This window comes from Lepisosteus platostomus, chromosome 6, assembly GCF_059453375.1.
Source record: "Lepisosteus platostomus isolate fLepPlt1 chromosome 6, fLepPlt1.hap1, whole genome shotgun sequence".
NCBI classification, from domain to species: Eukaryota; Metazoa; Chordata; class Actinopteri; order Semionotiformes; family Lepisosteidae; genus Lepisosteus; species Lepisosteus platostomus.
Window position 1 is genome coordinate 1,406,166 of NC_142616.1, and position 22,457 is coordinate 1,428,622.

General features: G+C 51.0%; 1 protein-coding gene across 2 annotated transcripts in view; it reads left to right on the top strand.

The window, feature by feature from the left end:
* LOC148659548 (sarcoplasmic/endoplasmic reticulum calcium ATPase 1) overlaps nt 1-22,457 on the top strand; it is a 43,246-nt gene that overhangs the window by 6,707 nt on the left and 14,082 nt on the right. For both annotated transcript variants that reach the window (XM_088637263.1, XM_088637262.1), the window contains exons 4-11: nt 7,809-7,913; nt 9,056-9,194; nt 14,098-14,178; nt 15,021-15,106; nt 15,636-15,933; nt 17,775-17,941; nt 20,253-20,341; nt 21,268-21,370. In XM_088637263.1, the coding sequence (XP_088493389.1) occupies nt 7,809-7,913; nt 9,056-9,194; nt 14,098-14,178; nt 15,021-15,106; nt 15,636-15,933; nt 17,775-17,941; nt 20,253-20,341; nt 21,268-21,370 (1,068 nt within the window). The remainder of the gene's footprint in view (nt 1-7,808; nt 7,914-9,055; nt 9,195-14,097; nt 14,179-15,020; nt 15,107-15,635; nt 15,934-17,774; nt 17,942-20,252; nt 20,342-21,267; nt 21,371-22,457) is intronic.

Sequence of the window (22,457 nt, forward strand, 5' to 3'; positions counted from 1 at the left end):
GATTTCTGAGTTTAGGGAAGAATGTTTCTCTAATCCCAGAGTATCTGTCACAGTGCAGTAGGAAGTGCACCTCTGTCTCTATTTCTCCCCGCTGGCAGTGGGAGCACAGCCTGTCCTCTCTGGACAGCCAGGTCTGCCTGTGTCCAGTGTGTGTGTCCAGGCTGTGGTCACTGAGCCTGTCCTCTCTGGGCAGCCAGGTCTGCCTGTGTCCAGTGTGTGTGTCCAGGCTGTGGTCACTGAGCCTGTCCTCTTTGGACAGCCAGGTCTGCCTGTGTCCAGTTTCTATGGCCAGGCTGTGGTCACTGAGCCTGTCCTCTCTGGACAGCCAGGTCTGCCTGTGTCCAGTGTCTGTGTCCAGGCTGTGGTCACTGAGCCTGTCCTCTCTGGACAGCCAGGTCTGCCTGTGTCCAGTTTCTATGGCCAGGTTGTGGTCACTGAGCCTGTACTTCGTCAGGGTCTGTTTCTGTTTGTTATTTTTTATTTTGGTCAAATATTCAGCTAGTGTGTATTGTCTGTTTAAGGTTCTGTAGCATTCCAGTTGATGTTGTGTTTGTGTGTGTGTGTCCCAGTGTGTGAGATATTGCTGTTTGATCTGTGCTGTGATGTGGTTGAGTCTGGGTTGTGGTGCTCTAGCAGTGCTGTCCTGAGGCTGGTTAGTGTCGGTGTGGCTCAGGTCAGTGAGCCTCAGGACCAGCTGGCTCAGGGGGCTCTGTTTTGGGCTCAGCTCTTGGCTCAGCAGGGCTTTGTGGTGGTAGGAATTTTGGTGGTAGGAAAGTCTATCTCTGTCCTCTCTCCTCATTCTCCTCTGTCCCTCTGCTCTCTCCTCTATCCTTCTCCTTTGTCTCCTCTCCTCTCTCCTCTCACCTCTCTCTCCTCTATTCCCTGTCCTCTCTCCCATCTCTCTCCTCTCTCTCATCTATCCCTCCCATCTCTTTCCTCTCTCCCATCTCTCTCCTCTCCTCTGTCCCTGTCCTCTCTCTCTCCCATCTCACTCCTCTCTCTCATCTATCTCTCTCCTCTCTCTCCTCTGTCCCTGTCCTCTTTCCCATCTCTCTCCTCTCTCTCATCTATCCCTCTCCTCTCTCTCCTCTCTCTCCTCTGTCCCTGTCCTCTTTCCCATCTCTCTCCTCTCTCTCATCTATCCCTCTCCTCTCTCTCCTCTGTCCCTGTCCTCTCTCCCATCTCTCTCCTCTCTCCCATCTCTCTCCTCTCTCTCCTCTGTCCCTGTCCTCTCTCTCTCCCATCTCTCTCCTCTCTCTCATCTATCCCTCTCCTCTCTCTCCTCTGTCCCTGTCCTCTTTCCCATCAATTCAATTCAATTCAATTCAAGGTGCTTTATTAGCATGACCGATGGGTACAATCAGTGTTGCCAAAGCAAATAAAAATAATAAAATTAACATAGAACAAAACAAAAAATAGAAGTAAAATAAAATCTACAGACATGTTACAGACATTTACAACAAAGACATTATATAATATTGACATACTGTAGGCAGCTGGAGCATTATTGGGAGACGGACTCACTGTTCCTCAGGCTGTGACAGGAGATCACATACTGGGCTGCCAGATCAACTGAGTTCCCTCCTCCCTCTCCCAGTAGGATTGGGACCTGTTGTGGTTTTGGCAGGTGTGGGAACTCTGGGATTAGATTTCTGAATTTCGGGAAGAATGTTTCTCTAATCCCAGAGTATCTGTCACAGTGCAGTAGGAAGTGCACCTCTGTCTCTATTTCTCCCTGCTGGCAGTGGGAGCACAGCCTGTCCTCTCTGGGCAGCCAGGTCTGCCTGTGTCCAGTGTGTGTGTCCAGGCTGTGGTCACTGAGCCTGTCCTCTCTGGACAGCCAGGTCTGCCTGTGTCGCCCAGTTTCTATGGCCAGGTTGTGGTCACTGAGCCTGTACTTCGTCAGGGTCTGTTTCTGTTTGTTATTTTTTATTTTGGTCAAATATTCAGCTAGTGTGTATTGTCTGTTTAAGGTTCTGTAGCATTCCAGTTTATGTTGTGTTTGTGTGTGTGTGTCCCAGTGTGTGAGATATTGCTGTTTGATCTGTGCTGTGATGTGGTTGAGTCTGGGTTGTGGTGCTCTAGCAGTGCTGTCCTGAGGCTGGTTAGTGTTGGTGTGGCTCAGGTCGGTGAGCCTCAGGACCAGCTGGCTCAGGGGGCTCTGTTTTGGGCTCAGCTCTTGGCTCAGCAGGGCTTTGTGGTGGTAGGAATTTTGGTCGCTGTTTTTTAGGTGTAGCCAATACTTTAATATTCTTTTCTGTATGTTTATCAATAGTGGGTACTGGCCTAATTCGGCCCTGCACCCGTTGTTAGGAGTTTTTCTCTGCACACGGAGGATGATTCTACAGATCTCCATGTGCAGAGTTTCTGTGGGGTGTTTGTCCCATTGGGTGTAATCCTGGTCTGTGAGGGGACCCCAAACTTCACTGTCGTATAGGGCAATGGGTTGGATTACACTTTCAAATATTTGGAGCCAGATTCTTGTTGGTGGGTTGATGTTGAAGAGCCTCCTTCTTATCTCTCATCTCTCTCCTCTGTCCCTGTCCTCTCTCTCTCATCTATCCCTCTCCTCTCTCTCCTCTGTCCCTGTCCTCTTTCCCATCTCTCTCCTCTCTCTCCTCTCTCCCATCCCTCCCCTCTCTCTCCTCTGTCCCTGTCCTCTCTCCCATCTCTCTCCTCTCTCTCCTCTCTCTCCTCTGTCCCTGTCCTCTTTCCCATCTCTCTCCTCTCTCTCATCTATCCCTCTCCTCTCTCTCCTCTCTCTCCTCTGTCCCTGTCCTCTCTCCCATCTCTCTCCTCTCTCTCCCCTGTCCCTGTCCTCTCCCTCTCCCATCTCTCTCCTCTCTCTCATCTATCCCTCCTCTCTCTCTCCTCTCTCTCCTCTGTCCCTGTCCTCTCTCTCTCCCATCTCTCTCCTCTCTCTCATCTATCCCACTCCTCTCTCTCCTCTGTCCCTGTCCTCTTTCCCATCTCTCTCCTCTCTCTCATCTATCTCTCTCCTCTCTCTCCTCTGTCCCTGTCCTCTCTCAATTCAATTCAATTCAATTCAAGGTGCTTTATTAGCATGACCGATGGGTACAATCAGTGTTGCCAAAGCAAATAAAAATAATAAAATTAACATAGAACAAAACAAAACTCTCTCTCTCTCCCATCTCTCTCCTCTCTCTCATCTATCCCTCTCCTCTCTCTCCTCTCTCTCCTCTGTCCCTCTCCTCTCTCCCATCTCACTCCTCTCTCTCATCTATCCCTCTCTCTCCTCTGTCCCTGTCCTCTCCCCCAACTCTCTCCTCTCTCTCATCTATCCCTCTCCACTCTCTCCTCTCTCTCCTCTGTCCCTCTCCTCTCTCCCATCTCTCTCCTCTCTCTCATCTATCCCTCTCCTTTCACCCATCTCTCTCCTCTCTCTCCTCTGTCCCTGTCCTCTCTCTCTCCCATCTCTCTCCTCTCTCTCATCTATCCCTCTCCTCTCTCTCATCTATCCCACTCCTCTCACCCATCTCTCTCCTCTCTCTCCTCTGTCCCTGTCCTCTCAATTCAATTCAATTCAAGGTGCTTTATTAGCATGACCGATGGGTACAATCAGTGTTGCCAAAGCAAATAAAAAATAATAAAATTAACATGGAACAAAACAAAAAATAGAAGTAAAATAAAATCTACAGACATGTTACAGACATTTACAACAAAGACATATTATAAAATATTGACATATACTGTAGGCGGCTGGAGCATTATTGGGAGACAGACTCACTGTTCCTCAGGCTGGGACAGGAGATCACATACTGGGCTGCCAGATCAACTGAGTTCCCTCCTCCCTCTCCCAGTAGGATTGGGACCTGTTGTGATTCTGGCAGGTGTGGGAACTCTGGGATTAGATTTCTGAATTTCGGGAAGAATGTTTCTCTAATCCCAGAGTATCTGTCACAGTGGAGTAGGAAGTGCACCTCTGTCTCTATTTCTCCCCGCTGGCAGTGGGAGCACAGCCTGTCCTCTCTGGACAGCCAGGTCTGCCTGTGTCGCCCAGTTTCTATGGCCAGGTTGTGGTCACTGAGCCTGTACTTCGTCAGGGTCTGTTTCTGTTTGTTATTTTTTATTTTGGTCAGAAATTCAGCTAGTGTGTATTGTCTGTTTAAGGTTCTGTAGCCTTCCAGTTGATGTTGTGTTTGTGTGTGTGTGTCCCAGTGTGTGAGATATTGCTGTTTGATCTGTGCTGTGATGTGGTTGAGTTTGGGTTGTGGTGCTCTAGCAGTGCTGTCCTGAGGCAGGTTAGTGTTGGTGTGGCTCAGGTCGGTGAGCCTCAGGACCAGCTGGCTCAGGGGTTCTCTCTCCCATCTCTCTCCTCTCTCTCATCTATCCCTCTCCTCTCTCTCTTCTGTCCCTGTCCTCTCTCCCATCTTTCTCCTCTCTCTCCTCTGTTCCTGTCCTCTCTCCCATCTCTCTCCTCTCTCTCATCTATCCCTCTCCTCTCTCTCCTCTCAGTGCAGTGTTAATGTACTGGAGTGTCCAGTCAGTCTGTCTGTATTAACCTCTCTCTCTCTCAGTGCAGTGTTAATGTACTGGAGTGTCCAGTCAGTGTGTCTGTATTAACCCCTCTCCCTCTCAGTGCAGTGCTAAAGTCTATAAAGAGTGTGTTTACATCTCTCACTCTCTTTAACGAGAGAACAGACTGAGACAGGGGTGCTGTCACTGTGTCCTTACAAGGAGATCTTTTAGGTGTTAGACTGGCACATGGGACTTGTGTGCTGGGGGCGTTATTTTAAGATGTGTTCCAGCGAAGCAACGAAATTGAATCCTGCAGGAAAGGTCAGATAGTTAAGGAGCTGAGGAACAAGTGGGGAGAACACACACACACACAGGGCAAGGATCTGGGACTCTGAGACTGAGTATCAACACATGATTAGAGCTCTGATCTGTCTCACACTGGCACTGTGTGTGTGTACAGTTATGATCTAGAGTATCACCCTGACGCTGTGTCTGTGTATACAGTTATGATCTAGAGTCTCACGCTGGCACTGTGTGTGTGTACAGTTATGATCTAGAGTCTCACACTGGCGCTGTGTGTGTACAGTTATGATCTAGAGTCTCACGCTGGCGCTGTGTGTGTGTACAGTTATGATATAGAGTCTCAGACTGGCTCTGTGTGTGTGCACAGTTACGATCTAGAGTCTCACGCTGGCGCTGTGTGTGTGTGAACAGTTATGATCTAGAGTCACACGCTAGCTCTGTGTGTGTACAGTTATGATCTAGAGACTCACGCTGGCTCTGTGTGTGTGTGAACAGTTATGATCTAGAGTCTCACACTGACGCTGTGTGTGTGTACAGTTATGATCTAGTGTCTCACGCTGGCGCTGTGTGTGTGTACAGTTATGATCTAGAGTCACACGCTGGCTCTGTGTGTGTACAGTTATGATCTAGTATCTCAAGCTGGTGCTGTGTGTGTGTACAGTTATGATCTATTGTCTCACGCTGGCTCTGTGTGTGTGTACAGTTATGATCTAGAGTCTCATGCTGGCGCTGTGTGTGTACAGTTATGATCTAGAGTCTCACGCTGGCGCTGTGTGTGTGTACAGTTATGATCTATTGTCTCACGCTGGCGTTGTGTGTGTGTACAGTTATGATCTAGAGTCTCACGCTGGCGCTGAGTGTGTGTACAGTTATGATCTAGAGTCTCACGCTGGCGCTGTGTGTGTGTGTACAGTTATGATCTAGAGTCTCAGGCTGGCTCTGTGTGTGTGTACAGTTATGATCTAGTGTCTCACGCTGGCGCTGTGTGTGTGTACAGTTATGATCTATTGTCTCACGCTGGCGTTGTGTGTGTGTACAGTTATGATCTAGAGTCTCACGCTGGCGCTGAGTGTGTGTACAGTTATGATCTAGAGTCTCACGCTGGCGCTGTGTGTGTGTGTACAGTTATGATCTAGAGTCTCAGGCTGGCTCTGTGTGTGTGTACAGTTATGATCTAGTGTCTCACGCTGGCGCTGTGTGTGTGTGTACAGTTATGATCTAGTATCTCACGCTGGCGCTGTGTGTGTACACTTATGATCTAGAGTCTCACGCTGGCGCTGTGTGTGTGCAGTTATGATCTAGAGTCTCACGCTGGCGCTGAGTGTGTGTACAGTTATGATCTAGAGTCTCACGCTGGCGCTGAGTGTGTGTACAGTTATGATCTAGAGTCTCACGCTGGCGCTGTGTGTGTGTACAGTTATGATCTAGTATCTCACACTGGCGCTGTGTGTGTGTGTACACTTATGATCTAGAGTCTCACGCTGGCTGTGTGTGTGTACACTTATGATCTAGAGTCTCATGCTGGCGCTGTGTGTGTGTACAGTTATGATCTAGAGTCTCATGCTGGCGCTGTGTGTGTGTACAGTTATGATCTATTGTCTCACACTGGCGCTGTGTGTGTACAGTTATGATCTAGAGTCTCACTCTGGCTCTGTGTGTGTGTACAGTTATGATCTAGAGTCTCACACTGGCGCTGTGTGTGTGTACAGTTATGATCTAGAGTCTCACACTGGCGCTGTGTGTGTACAGTTATGATCTAGAGTCTCACTCTGGCTCTGTGTGTGTGTACAGTTATGATCTAGAGTCTCACACTGGCGCTGTGTGTGTGTACAGTTATGATCTAGAGTCTCACTCTGGCGCTGTGTGTCTGTACAGTTATGATCTAGAGTCTCACGCTGGCGCTGTGTGTGTGTACAGTTATGATCTAGAGTCTCACGCTGGCTCTGTGTGTGTGTGTACAGTTATGATCTAGAGTCTCACGTTGGCGCTGTGTGTGTGTACAGTTATGATCTAGAGTCTCACGCTGGCGCTGTGTGTGTGTACAGTTATGATCTAGAGTCTCACGCTGGCGCTGTGTGTGTACAGTTATGATCTAGAGTCTCACGCTGGCTCTGTGTGTGTGTACAGTTATGATCTAGTGTCTCACGCTGGCGCTGTGTGTGTGTACAGTTATGATCTAGAGTCTCACGCTGGCTCTGTGTGTGTACAGTTATGATCTAGTGTCTCACGCTGGCTCTGTGTGTGTGTACAGTTATGATCTAGAGTCTCACTCTGGCGCTGTGTGTGTGTACAGTTATGATCTAGAGTCTTACGCTGGCGCTGTGTGTGTGTGTACAGTTATGATCTAGTGTCTCACGCTGGCTCTGTGTGTGTGTACAGTTATGATCTAGAGTCTCACGCTGGCTCTGTGTGTGTGTACAGTTATGATCTAGAGTCTCACTCTGGCGCTGTGTGTGTGTACAGTTATGATCTAGAGTCTTACGCTGGCGCTGTGTGTGTGTGTACAGTTATGATCTAGAGTCTCACGCTGGCGCTGTGTGTGTGTACAGTTATGATCTAGAGTCTCACGCTGGCGCTGTGTGTGTGTACAGTTATGATCTAGAGTCTCACGCTGGCGCTATGTGTGTGTGTAAAGTTATGATCTAGAGTCTCACGCTGGCTCTGTGTGTGTGTACAGTTATGATCTAGAGTCTCACGCTGGCGCTGTGTGTGTGTACAGTTATGATCTAGAGTCTCACGCTGGCTCTGTGTGTGTACAGTTATGATCTAGAGTCTCACGCTGGCTCTGTGTGTGTGTACAGTTATGATCTAGAGTCTCACGCTGGCTCTGTGTGTGTACAGTTATGATCTAGAGTCTCACGCTGGCTCTGTGTGTGTGTACAGTTATGATCTAGAGTCTCACGCTGGCTCTGTGTGTGTGTACAGTTATGATCTAGAGTCTCAGACTGGTGTGTTTAATCAATGTGTCTGTATTAACCTCTCTCTCAGTAATGTGTTAATCGATTTTAACCCAATTTCTCCTGCAGGTGCTTGCCTGGTTTGAAGAAGGTGAGGAAACAGTCACTGCCTTTGTTGAGCCCTTCGTCATTCTCCTCATCCTCATCGCCAATGCAGTTGTCGGTGTGTGGCAGGTTAGTCGCTCAACAATGTCACAGCATTAACTGCACAACTGGCTACAGTCCCAGTACAGTAGACCAGTCTGTTACAATAGGAGCTACAGTCCCAGTACAGTAGACCAGTCATGTTACAATAGGGGCTTCAGTCCCAGTACAGTAGACCAGTCCCGTTACAATAGGAGCTACAGTCCAAGTGCAGTAGACCAGTCTGTTACAATAGGAGCTACAGTCCCAGTACAGCAGACCAGTCCCATAACAATAGGAGCTTCAGTCCCAGTACAGTAGACCAGTCCTGTTACAATAGGAGCTCCAGTCCCAGTACAGTAGACCAGTCTGTTACAATAGGGGCTACAGTCCCAGTACAGTAGACCATTCTGTTACAATTGGGGCTACAGTCCCAGTACAGTAGACCAGTCTGTTACAATAGATGCTCCAGTCCCAGTACAGTAGAACAGTCCTGTTACAATAGGTGCTGCAGTCCCAGTTCAGTAGACCAGTCCTGTTACAATTGGGGCCACAGTCCCAGTACAGTAGACCAGTCTGTTACAATAGAAGCTCCAGTCCCAGTACAGTAGAAAAGTCCTGTTACAATAGGAGCTACTTTCCCAGTACAGCAGACCAGTCCCATAACAATAGGAGCTTCAGTCCCAGTACAGTAGACCAGTCCTGTTACAATAGGAGCTCCAGTCCCAGTACAGTAGACCAGTCTGTTACAATAGGGGCTACAGTCCCAGTACAGTAGACCAGTCTGTTACAATAGGAGCTACAGTCCCAGTACACTAGACCAGTCCTGTTACACTAGGTGCTACAGTCCCAGTACAGGAGACCAGTCTGTTACAATAGGAGCTACAGTCCCAGTACAGGAGACCAGTCTGTTACAATAGGAGCTACAGTCCCAGTACAGTAGAACAGTCCTGTTACAATAGGAGCTACAGTTCCAGTACAGGAGACCAGTCTGTTACAATAGGAGCTACATTCCCAGTTCAGTAGAACAGTCCTGTTACAATAGAAGCTACAGTCCCAGTACAGTAGACCAGTCTGTTACAATAGGAGCTACAGTCCCAGTACAGGAGACCAGTCCTGAATCAATGTAAAAGAGATGCAGTGCTAAATTATTGATGGGAGGAACTCATGTTCTGCGGTGTGTGTTTCCTCAGGAGCGCAATGCAGAGAGCGCCATCGAGGCCCTGAAGGAGTATGAGCCTGAGATGGGGAAGGTATACCGGACGGACAGGAAGAGCGTCCAGAGGATCAAGGCCCGAGAGATCGTCCCCGGAGACATCGTGGAGGTGGCAGGTGAGTCAGTGTGGGCAGTCACAGGACACTGAGAGGGTGGACAGTGTGGTCAGTCACAGGACACTGAGAGGGTGGACAGTGTGGTCATTCTCAGTGTGGGCAGTCACAGGACACTGAGAGGGTGGACAGTGTGGTCAGTCACAGGGCAGTGAGAGGGTGGACAGTGTGGTCAGTCTCAGTATGGTCAGTCACAGGACACTGAGAGGGTGGACAGTGTGGTCAGTCACAGGACACTGAGAGGGTGGACAGTGTGGTCAGTCACTGGGCAGTGAGGGGGTGGACAGCGTGGTCAGTCTCAGTGTGGTCAGTCACAGGAAAGTGAGAGGGTGGACAGCATGGTCAGTCTCAGTGTGGTCAGTCACAGGGCAGTGAGAGGGTGGACAGTGTGGTCAGTCTCAGTGTGGTCAGAGTGGAGTGTAGTGACAGTGTGGTCAGTCTCAGTGTGGTCAGTCTCAGTGTGGTCAGAGTGGAGTGTAGTGACAGTGTGGTCAGTCTCAGTGTGGTCAGTGACAGTGTGGTCAGAGTGGAGTGTAGTGACAGTGTGGTCAGTCTCAGTGTGGTCAGTCTCAGTGTGGTCAGAGTGGAGTGTAGTGACAGTGTGGTCAGTCTCAGTGTGGTCAGTGACAGTGTGGTCAGAGTGGAGTGTAGTGACAGTGTGGTCAGTCTCAGTGTGGTCAGTCTCAGTGTGGTCAGAATGGAGTGTAGTGACAGTGTGGTCAGTCTCAGTGTGGTCAGTGACAGTGTGGTCAGAGTGGAGTGTAGTGACAGTGTGGTCAGTCTCAGTGTGGTCAGTCTCAGTGTGGTCAGAATGGAGTGTAGTGACAGTGTGGTCAGTCTCAGTGTGGTCAGTGACAGTGTGGTCAGAGTGGAGTGTAGTGACAGTGTGGTCATTCTCAGTGTGGTCAGTCACAGGGCAGTGAGAGGGTGGACAGTGTGGTCAGTCACAGGGCAGTGAGGGGGTGGACAGCGTGGTCAGTCTCAGTGTGGTAAGTCACAGGGCAGTGAGAGGGTGGACAGCATGGTAAGTGAGGGGGTGGACAGTGTGGTCAGTCTCAGTGTGGTCAGAGTGGAGTGGAGTGACCGTGTGGTCAGTCTCAGTGTGGTCAGTGACAGTGTGAAATTCTGACATGGGAAGTACCGGTTTCAGCTCTGCGGGTGACATGCTGGACACAGGAAGTAATTCCTTTCACCCCTGGGTGACTTCCTGTGTGGGGGCGGGGGCAGGGAGCCGTGAAGACAGGGTCTCTCCTTGTATGGCCGCGTGTGTGTGGAGCACAGCAGGGGCCCAGATCACAATCTGCTGAGCACAGCGTCTCAGATTGGTCAAGGAGCTGCGAGTAAAAATACACACCAGCACCTGTCAGCCTCCCCCTCCCTGCAGTATCACTGACACCTGCCTCCCTCCATCAGTGTGTTCTCTGTGTGACCCTCTGTCCCAGTGAGACAGCACACTGACCCTCTGTCACAGTGAGACAGCACACTGACCCTCTCTGTCACAGTGAGACACACTGACCCTCTGTGTCACAGTGAGACAGCACACTGACCCTCTCTGTCACAGTGAGACAGCACACTGACCCTCTGTCACAGTGAGACAGCACACTGACCCTCTGTCACAGTGAGACACACTGACCCTCTGTGTCACAGTGAGACAGCACACTGACCCTCTCTGTCACAGTGAGACAGCACACTGACCCTCTGTCACAGTGAGACACACTGACCCTCTCTGTCACAGTGAGACAGCACACTGACCCTCTGTGTCACAGTGAGACACACTGACCCTCTGTGTCACAGTGAGACACACTGACCCTCTCTGTCACAGTGAGACACACTGACCCTCTGTCCCAGTGAGACAGCACACTGACCCTCTGTCACAGTGAGACAGCACACTGACCCTCTCTGTCACAGTGAGACACACTGACCCTCTCTGTCACAGTGAGACAGCACACTGACCCTCTGTCCCAGTGAGACAGCACACTGACCCTCTGTCACAGTGAGACACACTGACCCTCTCTGTCACAGTGAGACACACTGACCCTCTCTGTCACAGTGAGACACACTGACCCTCTCTGTCACAGTGAGACACACTGACCCTCTGTCACAGTGAGACAGCACACTGACCCTCTGTGTCACAGTGAGACACACTGACCCTCTGTCACAGTGAGACAGCACACTGACCCTCTCTGTCACAGTGAGACAGCACACTGACCCTCTCTGTCACAGTGAGACAGCACACTGACCCTCTGTCCCAGTGAGACAGCACACTGACCCTCTGTCACAGTGAGACACACTGACCCTCTCTGTCACAGTGAGACAGCACACTGACCCTCTGTCACAGTGAGACAGCACACTGACCCTCTCTGTCACAGTGAGACAGCACACTGACCCTCTGTCCCAGTGAGACAGCACACTGACCCTCTGTCACAGTGAGACACACTGACCCTCTCTGTCACAGTGAGACACACTGACCCTCTCTGTCACAGTGAGACACACTGACCCTCTGTCACAGTGAGACAGCACACTGACCCTCTGTGTCACAGTGAGACACACTGACCCTCTGTCACAGTGAGACAGCACACTGACCCTCTCTGTCACAGTGAGACAGCACACTGACCCTCTCTGTCACAGTGAGACAGCACACTGACCCTCTGTCCCAGTGAGACAGCACACTGACCCTCTGTCACAGTGAGACACACTGACCCTCTGTCCCAGTGAGACAGCACACTGACCCTCTCTGTCACAGTGAGACACACTGACCCTCTGTCCCAGTGAGACAGCACACTGACCCTCTCTGTCACAGTGAGACACACTGACCCTCTGTCACAGTGAGACAGCACACTGACCCTCTCTGTCACAGTGAGACACACTGACCCTCTCTGTCCCAGTGAGACAGCACACTGACCCTCTGTGTCACAGTGAGACAGCACACTGACCCTCTGTCACAGTGAGACAGCACACTGACCCTCTGTCACAGTGAGACACACTGACCCTCTCTGTCACAGTGAGACAGCACACTGACCCTCTGTCACAGTGAGACAGCACACTGACCCTCTGTCACAGTGAGACAGCACACTAATCCGCTGTCTCAGTGAGACACACTGACCCTCTGTCACAGTGAGACAGCACACTGACCCTCTGTGTCACAGTGAGACAGCACACTGACCCTCTGTCACAGTGAGACAGCACACTGACTCTCTGTGTCACAGTGAGACACACTGACCCTCTCTGTCACAGTGAGACAGCACACTGACTCTCTGTCACAGTGAGACAGCACACTGACCCTCTGTCACAGTGAGACACACTGACCCTCTGTGTCCCAGTGAGACAGCACACTGACCCTCTGTGTCACAGTGAGACAGCACACTGACCCTCTCTGTCACAGTGAGACACACTGACCCTCTCTGTCACAGTGAGACAGCACACTGACCCTCTGTGACAGTGAGACAGCACACTGACCCTCTCTGTCCCAGTGAGACAGCACACTGACCCTCTGTGTCACAGTGAGACAGCACACTGACCCTCTCTGTCACAGTGAGACAGCACACTGACCCTCTGTCACAGTGAGACACACTGACCCTCTCTGTCACAGTGAGACAGCACACTGACCCTCTGTCACAGTGAGACACACTGACCCTCTGTCACAGTGAGACAGCACACTGACCCTCTGTGTCACAGTGAGACAGCACACTGACCCTCTGTCACAGTGAGACAGCAGACTGACTCTCTGTGTCACAGTGAGACAGCACACTGACCCTCTGTGTCCCAGTGAGACAGCACACTGACCCTCTGTGTCACAGTGAGACAGCACACTGACCCTCTGTCACAGTGAGACACACTGACCCTCTCTGCCACAGTGAGACAGCACACTGACCCTCTGTGTCACAGTGAGACAGCACACTGACTCTCTGTGTCACAGTGAGACAGCACACTGACCCTCTCTGTCCCAGTGAGACAGCACACTGACCCTCTGTGTCACAGTGAGACAGCACACTGACCCTCTGTGTCACAGTGAGACAGCACACTGACCCTCTGTGTCCCAGTGAGACAGCACACTGACCCTCTGTCACAGTGAGACAGCACACTGACCCTCTGTCACAGTGAGACAGCACACTGACCCTCTGTCACAGTGAGACACACTGACCCTCTGTCACAGTGAGACAGCACACTGACCCTCTGTGTCACAGTGAGACAGCACACTGACTCTCTCTGTCACAGTGAGACACACTGACCCTCTGTGTCACAGTGAGACAGCACACTGACCCTCTGTCACAGTGAGACACACTGACCCTCTGTCACAGTGAGACAGCACACTGACCCTCTGTGTCCCAGTGAGACAGCACACTGACCCTCTGTGTCACAGTGAGACACACTGACCCTCTCTGTCACAGTGAGACAGCACACTGACCCTCTGTGTCACAGTGAGACAGCACACTGACCCTCTGTGTCACAGTGAGACAGCACACTGACTCTCTCTGTCACAGTGAGACACACTGACCCTCTGTGTCACAGTGAGACAGCACACTGACCCTCTGTCACAGTGAGACACACTGACCCTCTGTCACAGTGAGACAGCACACTGACCCTCTGTGTCCCAGTGAGACAGCACACTGACCCTCTGTGTCACAGTGAGACACACTGACCCTCTCTGTCACAGTGAGACAGCACACTGACCCTCTGTCACAGTGAGACAGCACACTGACCCTCTGTCCCAGTGAGACAGCACACTGACCCTCTGCTCTCTGTCACAGTGATTCGACACACTGACCCTCTGGGACTGGGTATTGGTCGTGTGTGTGTGTCAGAATTAACACACATGCTTGTGTCAGGTGTGTGCTGGTGTCCTGCCCTCAGTGGTCTGTCCTTCATCCTCCTCTCCTACCTCTGTAATCTCTCCCTCTGTCTCTAGTTGGTGACAAAGTTCCTGCTGACATTAGACTCACTGCTATTCGCTCCACAACACTGCGTGTAGATCAGTCCATCCTGACTGGTAAGTCTGTCACAGCGCTGTGTTAATGTACTGGAGTGTCCAGTCAGTGTGTCTGTATTAACCCCTCTCTCTCTCAGTGCAGTGTTAATGTACTGGAGTGTCCAGTCAGTGTGTGTGTATTAACCCCTCTCTCTCTCTCAGTGCAGTGTTACTGTACTGGAGTGTCCAGTCAGTGTGTGTGTATTAACCCCTCTCTCTCAGTGCAGTGTTAATGTACTGGAGTGTCCAGTCAGTGTGTCTGTATTAACCCCTCTCTCTCTCAGTGCAGTGTTCATGTACTTGAGTGTCCAGTCAGTGTGTGTATTAACCCCTCTCTCTCTCAGTGCAGTGTTAATGTACTGGAGTGTCCAGTCAGTGTGTGTGTATTAACCCCTCTCTCTCTCAGTGCAGTGTTAATGTACTGGAGTGTCCAGTCAGTGTGTCTGTATTAACCCCTCTCTCTCTCAGTGCAGTGTTAATGTACTGGAGTGTCCAGTCAGTGTGTGTATGAACCCCTCTCTCTCTCTCAGTGCAGTGTTAATGTACTGGAGTGTCTAGTCAGTGTGTCTGTATTAACCCCTCTCTCTCTCAGTGCAGTGTTAATGTACTGGAGTGTCCAGTCAGTGTGTGTGTATTAACCCCTCTCTCTCTCAGTGCAGTGTTAATGTACTGGAGTGTCCAGTCAGTGTGTCTGTATGAACCCCTCTCTCTCTCAGTGCAGTGTTAATGTACTGGAGTGTCAGCCAGTGTGTGTGTATTAACCCCTCTCTCTCTCAGTGCAGTGTAAATGTACTGGAGTGTCAGTCAGTGTGTCTGTATGAACCCCTCTCTCTCTCAATGTGTATTTACCCCTCTCTCTCCAGGTGAGTCTGTCAGTGTGATTAAACACACTGATCCTGTTCCTGACCCCAGAGCTGTAAATCAGGATAAGAAGAACATGCTGTTCTCTGTAAGTAAACCCCCTCTCTCCTGCTCTGTCCACCTCTCCTCTCTGTCCAGCATGTCCACCTCTCCTCTCTCCTGCTATGTCCAGCATGTCCACCTCTCCTCTCTCCTGCTCTGTCCAGCATGTCCACCTCTCCTCTCTCCTCCATCCAGCAGTGTCCAACAGTGTCCACCTCTCCTCTCTCCTGCGCTGTCCAGCATGTCCACCTCTCCTCTCTCCTCCATCCAGCAGTGTCCAACAGTGTCCACCTCTCCTCTCTCCTCCTCTGTCCAGCATGTCCACCTCTCCTCTCTCCTGCTATGTCCAGCATGTCCACCTCTCCTCTCTCCTGCTCTGTCCAGCATGTCCACCTCTCCTCTCTCCTCCATCCAGCAGTGTCCAACACTGTCCACCTCTCCTCTCTCCTGCTCTGTCCAGCATGTCCACCTCTCCTCTCTCCTGCTCTCTCCTGCTCTGTCCAGCAGTGTCCACCTGTCCTCTCTCCCGCTCTGTCCAGCGTGTCCAGCAGTCTCACTGTCGCCCCCTCTCTCAGGGCACCAACATTGCGGCGGGCAAGGCCATCGGCGTGGTGGTGTCCACGGGCGTGTCCACCGAGATCGGGAAGATCCGTGACCAGATGGCGGCCACGGAGCAGGAGAAGACGCCGCTGCAGCAGAAGCTGGACGAGTTCGGCGAGCAGCTGTCCAAGGTCATCTCGCTGATCTGCGTGGCCGTCTGGCTCATCAACATCGGCCACTTCAACGACCCCGTGCACGGCGGCTCCTGGATCCGCGGCGCCGTCTACTACTTCAAGATCGCCGTGGCGCTGGCCGTGGCCGCCATCCCCGAGGGTGAGAGACAGGAGAGAGGGGGGAGAGGAGAGAGGAGAGAGAGAGAGGGGAGAGAGGGGAGAGAGGAGAGGGGAGAGGGGAGAGAGGGGAGAGAGGAGAGAGGAGAGAGGAGAGGGGAGAGAGGAGAGAGAGAGGAGAGGGGAGAAAGAGAGGGGAGAGAGGGGAGAGAGGGGAGAGAGGAGAGAGAGGAGAGAGGAGAGAGGGGAGGAGAGAGAGGAGAGAGGGGAGAGAGGGGAGAGAGGAGAGAGGAGAGAGGAGAGAGGAGAGGGGAGAGGAGAGAGAGGGGAGAGAGGAGAGAGAGGGGAGAGAGGGGAGGAGAGAGGAGAGAGAGGAGAGAGAGGAGAGGGGAGAGAGGAGAGAAAGGGGAGAGAGGGGAGAGAGGGGAGAGGAGAGAGGGGAGAGAGAGGAGAGGGGAGAAAGAGAGGGGGGAGAGGGGAGAGAGGGGAGAGAGGAGAGAGGAGAGAGGGGAGGAGAGAGAGGAGAGAGGGGAGAGAGGGGAGAGAGGAGAGAGGAGAGAGGAGAGGGGAGAGGAGAGAGAGGGGAGAGAGGAGAGAGAGGGGAGAGAGGGGAGGAGAGAGGAGAGAGAGGAGAGGGGAGAGAGGAGAGAAAGGGGAGAGAGGGGAGAGGAGAGAGGGGAGAGAGAGGAGAGGGGAGAGGGGAGAGAGGGGAGAGGAGGGGGAAGAGAGGAGAGAGGAGAGAGAGGGGAGAGAGGAGAGGGGAGAGAGGGGGGAGATGAGAGAAGGAGAGAGAGGAGAGAGGAGAGAGTGGAGAGAGGGGAGGAGAGAGAGGAGAGGGGAGAGGAGAGAGAGGAGAGAGGGGAGAGAGGGGAGAGAGGAGAGAGGAGAGAGGAGAGAATTGAATTGAATTGAGAGGAGAGGGGAGAGAGGGGGAGATGAGAGAAGAGAGGAGAGAGAGGGGGGAGAGAGGAGAGATGAGAGAAGGAGAGGAGAGAGAGGAGAGGGGAGACAGGGGAGACAGGAGAGACAGGAGAGAGGAGAGAGGGGAGAGAGGAGACAGGAGAGAGGAGAGAGGGGAGAGAGGAGAGAGGAGAGAGGGGAGAGAGGAGAGAGGAGACAGGAGAGAGGAGAGAGGAGACAGGGGAGACAGGAGAGACGGGAGAGAGGAGAGAGGGGAGAGAGGAGAGAGGGGAGAGGGGAGAGAGGAGACAGGAGAGAGGAGAGAGGGGAGAGAGGAGAGAGGAGAGAGGAGAGAGGAGAGAGGGGAGAGAGGAGAGAGGGGAGAGAGGAGAGAGGGGAGAGGGGAGAGAGGAGACAGGAGAGAGGAGAGAGGGGAGAGAGGAGAGAGGAGAGAGGAGAGAGGAGAGAGGGGAGAGAGGAGAGAGGAGACAGGGGAGACAGGAGAGACAGGGAAGACAGGAGAGACAGGAGAGACAGGGGAGACAGGAGAGACAGGGGAGACAGGAGAGACAGGGAAGACAGGAGAGACAGGAGAGAGGAGAGAGGGGAGAGAGGAGACAGGAGAGACAGGGAAGACAGGAGAGACAGGAGAGACAGGGGAGACAGGGGAGACAGGAGAGACAGGGGAGACAGGAGAGACAGGGGAGACAGGGGAGACAGGAGAGACAGGAGAGACAGGGGAGACAGGAGAGACAGGGGAGACAGGAGAGACAGGGGAGACAGGGGAGACAGGAGAGACAGGAGAGACAGGGGAGACAGGAGAGACAGGGGAGACAGGGGAGACAGGAGAGACAGGAGAGACAGGGGAGACAGGAGAGACAGGGGAGACAGGGGAGACAGGAGAGACAGGGGAGACAGACTGTCCGAGGGAGGCAGGGGCTCGGCTGTCCAGCTGACTGGGTCTGGGTCTGGTCTGTCTGCCAGGGCTGCCCGCTGTCATCACCACCTGCCTGGCCCTGGGCACCCGCAGGATGGCCAAGAAGAACGCCATCGTGCGCAGCCTGCCCTCCGTGGAGACCCTGGGCTGCACCTCCGTCATCTGCTCCGACAAGACTGGCACCCTCACCACCAACCAGATGTGTGTCTGCAAGGTGAGGGGGACAGGCAGGGACACAGGCAGGGACACAGACAGGGACAGGGGGACAGACAGGGACACAGACAGGGGCTGAGGGACAGACAGGGACACAGACAGGGACAGGGGGACAGACAGGGGCTGAGGGACAGACAGGGACACAGACAGGGACAGGGGGACAGACAGGGACTGAGGGACAGACAGGGACACAGACAGGGGCACAGACAAGGACTGACAGGGGCAGACAGGGGCAGACAGGGGGACAGAGAGAGAGACAGAGTTTTATTATTTTTATTTGCTTTGGCAACACTGATTGTACCCATCGGTCATGCTAATAAAGCACCTTGAACTGAACTGAGAAAGAGAGGGATATATATATGAGAGGGAGAGAGAGACAGGGGTGATATATTATATATATATCAGAGGGCGAGACAGAGAGACAGGAGTGATATATTATATATATACATCAGAGGGAGAGACAGAGAGACAGGGGTGATATATTATATATATATCAGAGGGAGAGACAGAGAGACAGGGGTGATATATTATATATATATCAGAGGGAGAGACAGAGAGACAGGGGTGATATATTATATATATATATCAGAGGGAGAGACAGAGAGACAGAGGTGATATATTATATATATATCAGAGGGAGAGACAGAGAGACAGGGGTGATATATTATATATATATCAGAGGGAGAGACAGAGAGACAGGGGTGATATATTATATATATATATCAGAGGGAGAGACAGAGAGACAGGGGTGATATATTATATATATATATCAGAGGGAGAGACAGAGAGACAGGGGTGATATATATATACATCAGAGGGAGAGACAGAGAGACAGGGGTGATATATTATATATATATCAGAGGGAGAGAGAGACAGGGGTGATATATTATATATATATATCAGAGGGAGAGACAGAGAGACAGGGGTGATATATTATATATATACATCAGAGGGAGAGACAGAGAGACAGGGGTGATATATTATATATATACATCAGAGGGAGAGACAGAGAGACAGGGGTGATATATTATATATATATATCAGAGGGAGAGACAGAGAGACAGGGGTGATATATTATATATATATATCAGAGGGAGAGACAGAGAGACAGGGGTGATATATTATATATATACATCAGAGGGAGAGACAGAGAGACAGGGGTGATATATTATATATATACATCAGAGGGAGAGACAGAGAGACAGGGGTGATATATTATATATATACATCAGAGGGAGAGACAGAGAGACAGGGGTGATATATTATATATATATCAGAGGGAGAGACAGAGAGACAGGGGTGATATATATATACATCAGAGGGAGAGACAGAGAGACAGGGGTGATATATTATATATATATATCAGAGGGAGAGACAGAGAGACAGGGGTGATATATATATACATCAGAGGGAGAGACAGAGAGACAGGGGTGATATATTATATATATATCAGAGGGAGAGAGAGACAGGGGTGATATATTATATATATATCAGAGGGAGAGACAGAGAGACAGGGGTGATATATTATATATATACATCAGAGGGAAAGACAGAGAGACAGGGGTGATATATTATATATATACATCAGAGGGAGAGACAGAGAGACAGGGGTGATATATTATATATATACATCAGAGGGAGAGACAGAGAGACAGGGGTGATATATTATATATATACATCAGAGGGAGAGACAGAGAGACAGGGGTGATATATTATATATACAGTATATATCAGAGGGAGAGACAGAGAGACAGGGGTGATATATATATACATCAGAGGGAGAGACAGAGAGACAGGGGTGATATATTATATATATATCAGAGGGAGAGAGAGACAGGGGTGATATATTATATATATATATCAGAGGGAGAGACAGAGAGACAGGGGTGATATATTATATATATACATCAGAGGGAGAGACAGAGAGACAGGGGTGATATATTATATATATACATCAGAGGGAGAGACAGAGAGACAGGGGTGATATATTATATATATACATCAGAGGGAGAGACAGAGAGACAGGGGTGATATATTATATATATATCAGAGGGAGAGACAGAGAGACAGGGGTGATATATTATATATATATATCAGAGGGAGAGACAGAGAGACAGGGGTGATATATATATATATCAGAGGGAGAGACAGAGAGACAGGAGTGATATATTATATATATATCAGAGGGAGAGACAGAGAGACAGGGGTGATATATATATGCATCAGAGGGAGAGACAGAGAGACTGCCTCAGTCCTGGATCGCTGCCCTGCAGACTGTGAGTCTCATGGGTCTCCTCTGCTTCTGTCTGTAGATGTTCATCGTAGACAAGGTGGAGGGAGACAACTGTGTGCTGAACGAGTTCAACATCTCTGGTTCCAAATACACACCCGAAGGAGAAGTGTGAGTACAGTCAACTAACGAGCCCAGCTACTGACACACTGACGAGCCCAGCTACTGACACACTGACGAGCCCAGCTGCTGACCGTCACTAACGAGCCCAGCTACTGACCATCACTAACGAGCCCAGCTACTGACACACTGACGAGCCCAGCTACTGACCGTCACTAACGAGCCCAGCTACTGACCGTCACTAACGAGCCCAGCTACTGACACACTGACGAGCCCAGCTACTGACCGTCACTAACGAGCCCAGCTACTGACCGTCACTAACGAGCCCAGCTACTGACACACTGACGAGCCCAGCTACTGACCATCACTAACGAGCCCAGCTACTGACCATCACTAACGAGCCCAGCTACTGACACACTGACGAGCCCAGCTACTGACACACTAACGAGCCCAGCAACTGACAATCACTAACGAGCCCAGCAACTGACCATCACTAACGAGCCCAGCTACTGACACACTAACGAGCCCAGCTACTGACCATCACTAACGAGCCCAGCTACTGACACACTGACGAGCCCAGCTACTGACACACTAACGACCCCAGCTACTGACCATCACTAACGAGCCCAGCTACTGACACACTGACGAGCCCAGCTACTGACACACTAACGAGCCCAGCTACTGACCATCACTAACGAGCCCAGCTACTGACACACTGACGAGCCCAGCTACTGACCATCACTAACGAGCCCAGCTACTGACACACTGACAAGCCCAGCTACTGACCATCACTAACGAGCCCAGCTACTGACCCCTACTGACAATTAGTCACTAGTCAGTGCTGACAGTTGACTGTCACTAACAAGCCCAAGTCTCACTGATGAGCCCGACACTGACGAGCCCAACAATACTCGCGAGGTGAAAAGCCCCTAAGAGGAGCAAACACTCACTGCTGTCCTGCTGTGTGTCTCTCTCAGCACGAAGAATGACAAACCAGTCAAGTGCGGTCAGTACGATGGCCTGGTGGAGCTGGCCACCATCTGTGCCCTGTGTAACGACTCCTCTCTGGACTATAATGAGGTAACAATATTCTCAATCACTCCTCCTCCCTCTCAGTGCAGTGTTAATGTACTGGAGTGTCCAGTCAGTGTGTCTGTATTAACCCCTCTCTCTCTCAGTGCAGTGTTAATGTACTGGAGTGTCCAGTCAGTGTGTCTGTATGAACCCCTCTCTCTCTCAGTGCAGTGTTAATGTACTGGAGTGTCCAGTCAGTGTGTGTGTATTAACCCCTCTCTCTCTCAGTGCAGTGTTAATGTACTGGAGTGTCCAGTCAGTGTGTGTGTATTAACCCCTCTCTCTCTCTCTCAGTGCAGTGTTAATGTACTGGAGTGTCCAGTCAGTGTGTCTGTATTAACCCTCCTCTCTCTCTCAGTGCAGTGTTAATGTACTGGAGTGTCTGGTCAGTGTGTCTGTATTAACCCCTCTCTCTCTCAGTGCAGTGTTAATGTACTGGAGTGTTCAGTCAGGGTGTCTGTGTTAACCCCTCTCTCTCTCTCAGTGCAGTGTTAATGTACTGGAGTGTCCAGTCAGTGTGTCTGTATTAACCCCTCTCTCTCTCTCTCAGTGCAGTGTTAATGTACTGGAGTGTCCAGTCAGTGTGTCTGTATGAACCCCTCTCTCTCTCAGTGCAGTGTTAATGTACTGGAGTGTCCAGTCAGTGTGTCTGTATTAACCCCTCTCTCTCTCTCTCTCTCAGTGCAGTGTTAATGTACTGGAGTGTCCAGTGTGTGTGTGTGTATTAACCCCTCTCTCTCTCAGTGCAGTGTTAATGTACTGGAGTGTCCAGTCAGTGTGTCTGTATGAACCCCTCTCTCTCAGTGCAGTGTTAATGTACTGGAGTGTCCAGTCAGTGTGTCTGTATTAACCCCTCTCTCTCAGTGCAGTGTTAATGTACTGGAGTGTCCAGTCAGTGTGTCTGTATTAACCCCTCTCTCTCTCAGTGCAGTGTTAATGTACTGGAGTGTCCAGTCAGTTTGTCTGTATTAACCCCTCTCTCTCAGTGCAGTGTTAATGTACTGGAGTGTCCAGTCAGTGTGTCTGTATTAACCCCTCTCTCTCTCTCAGTGCAGTGTTAATGTACTGGAGTGTCCAGTCAGTGTGTCTGTAT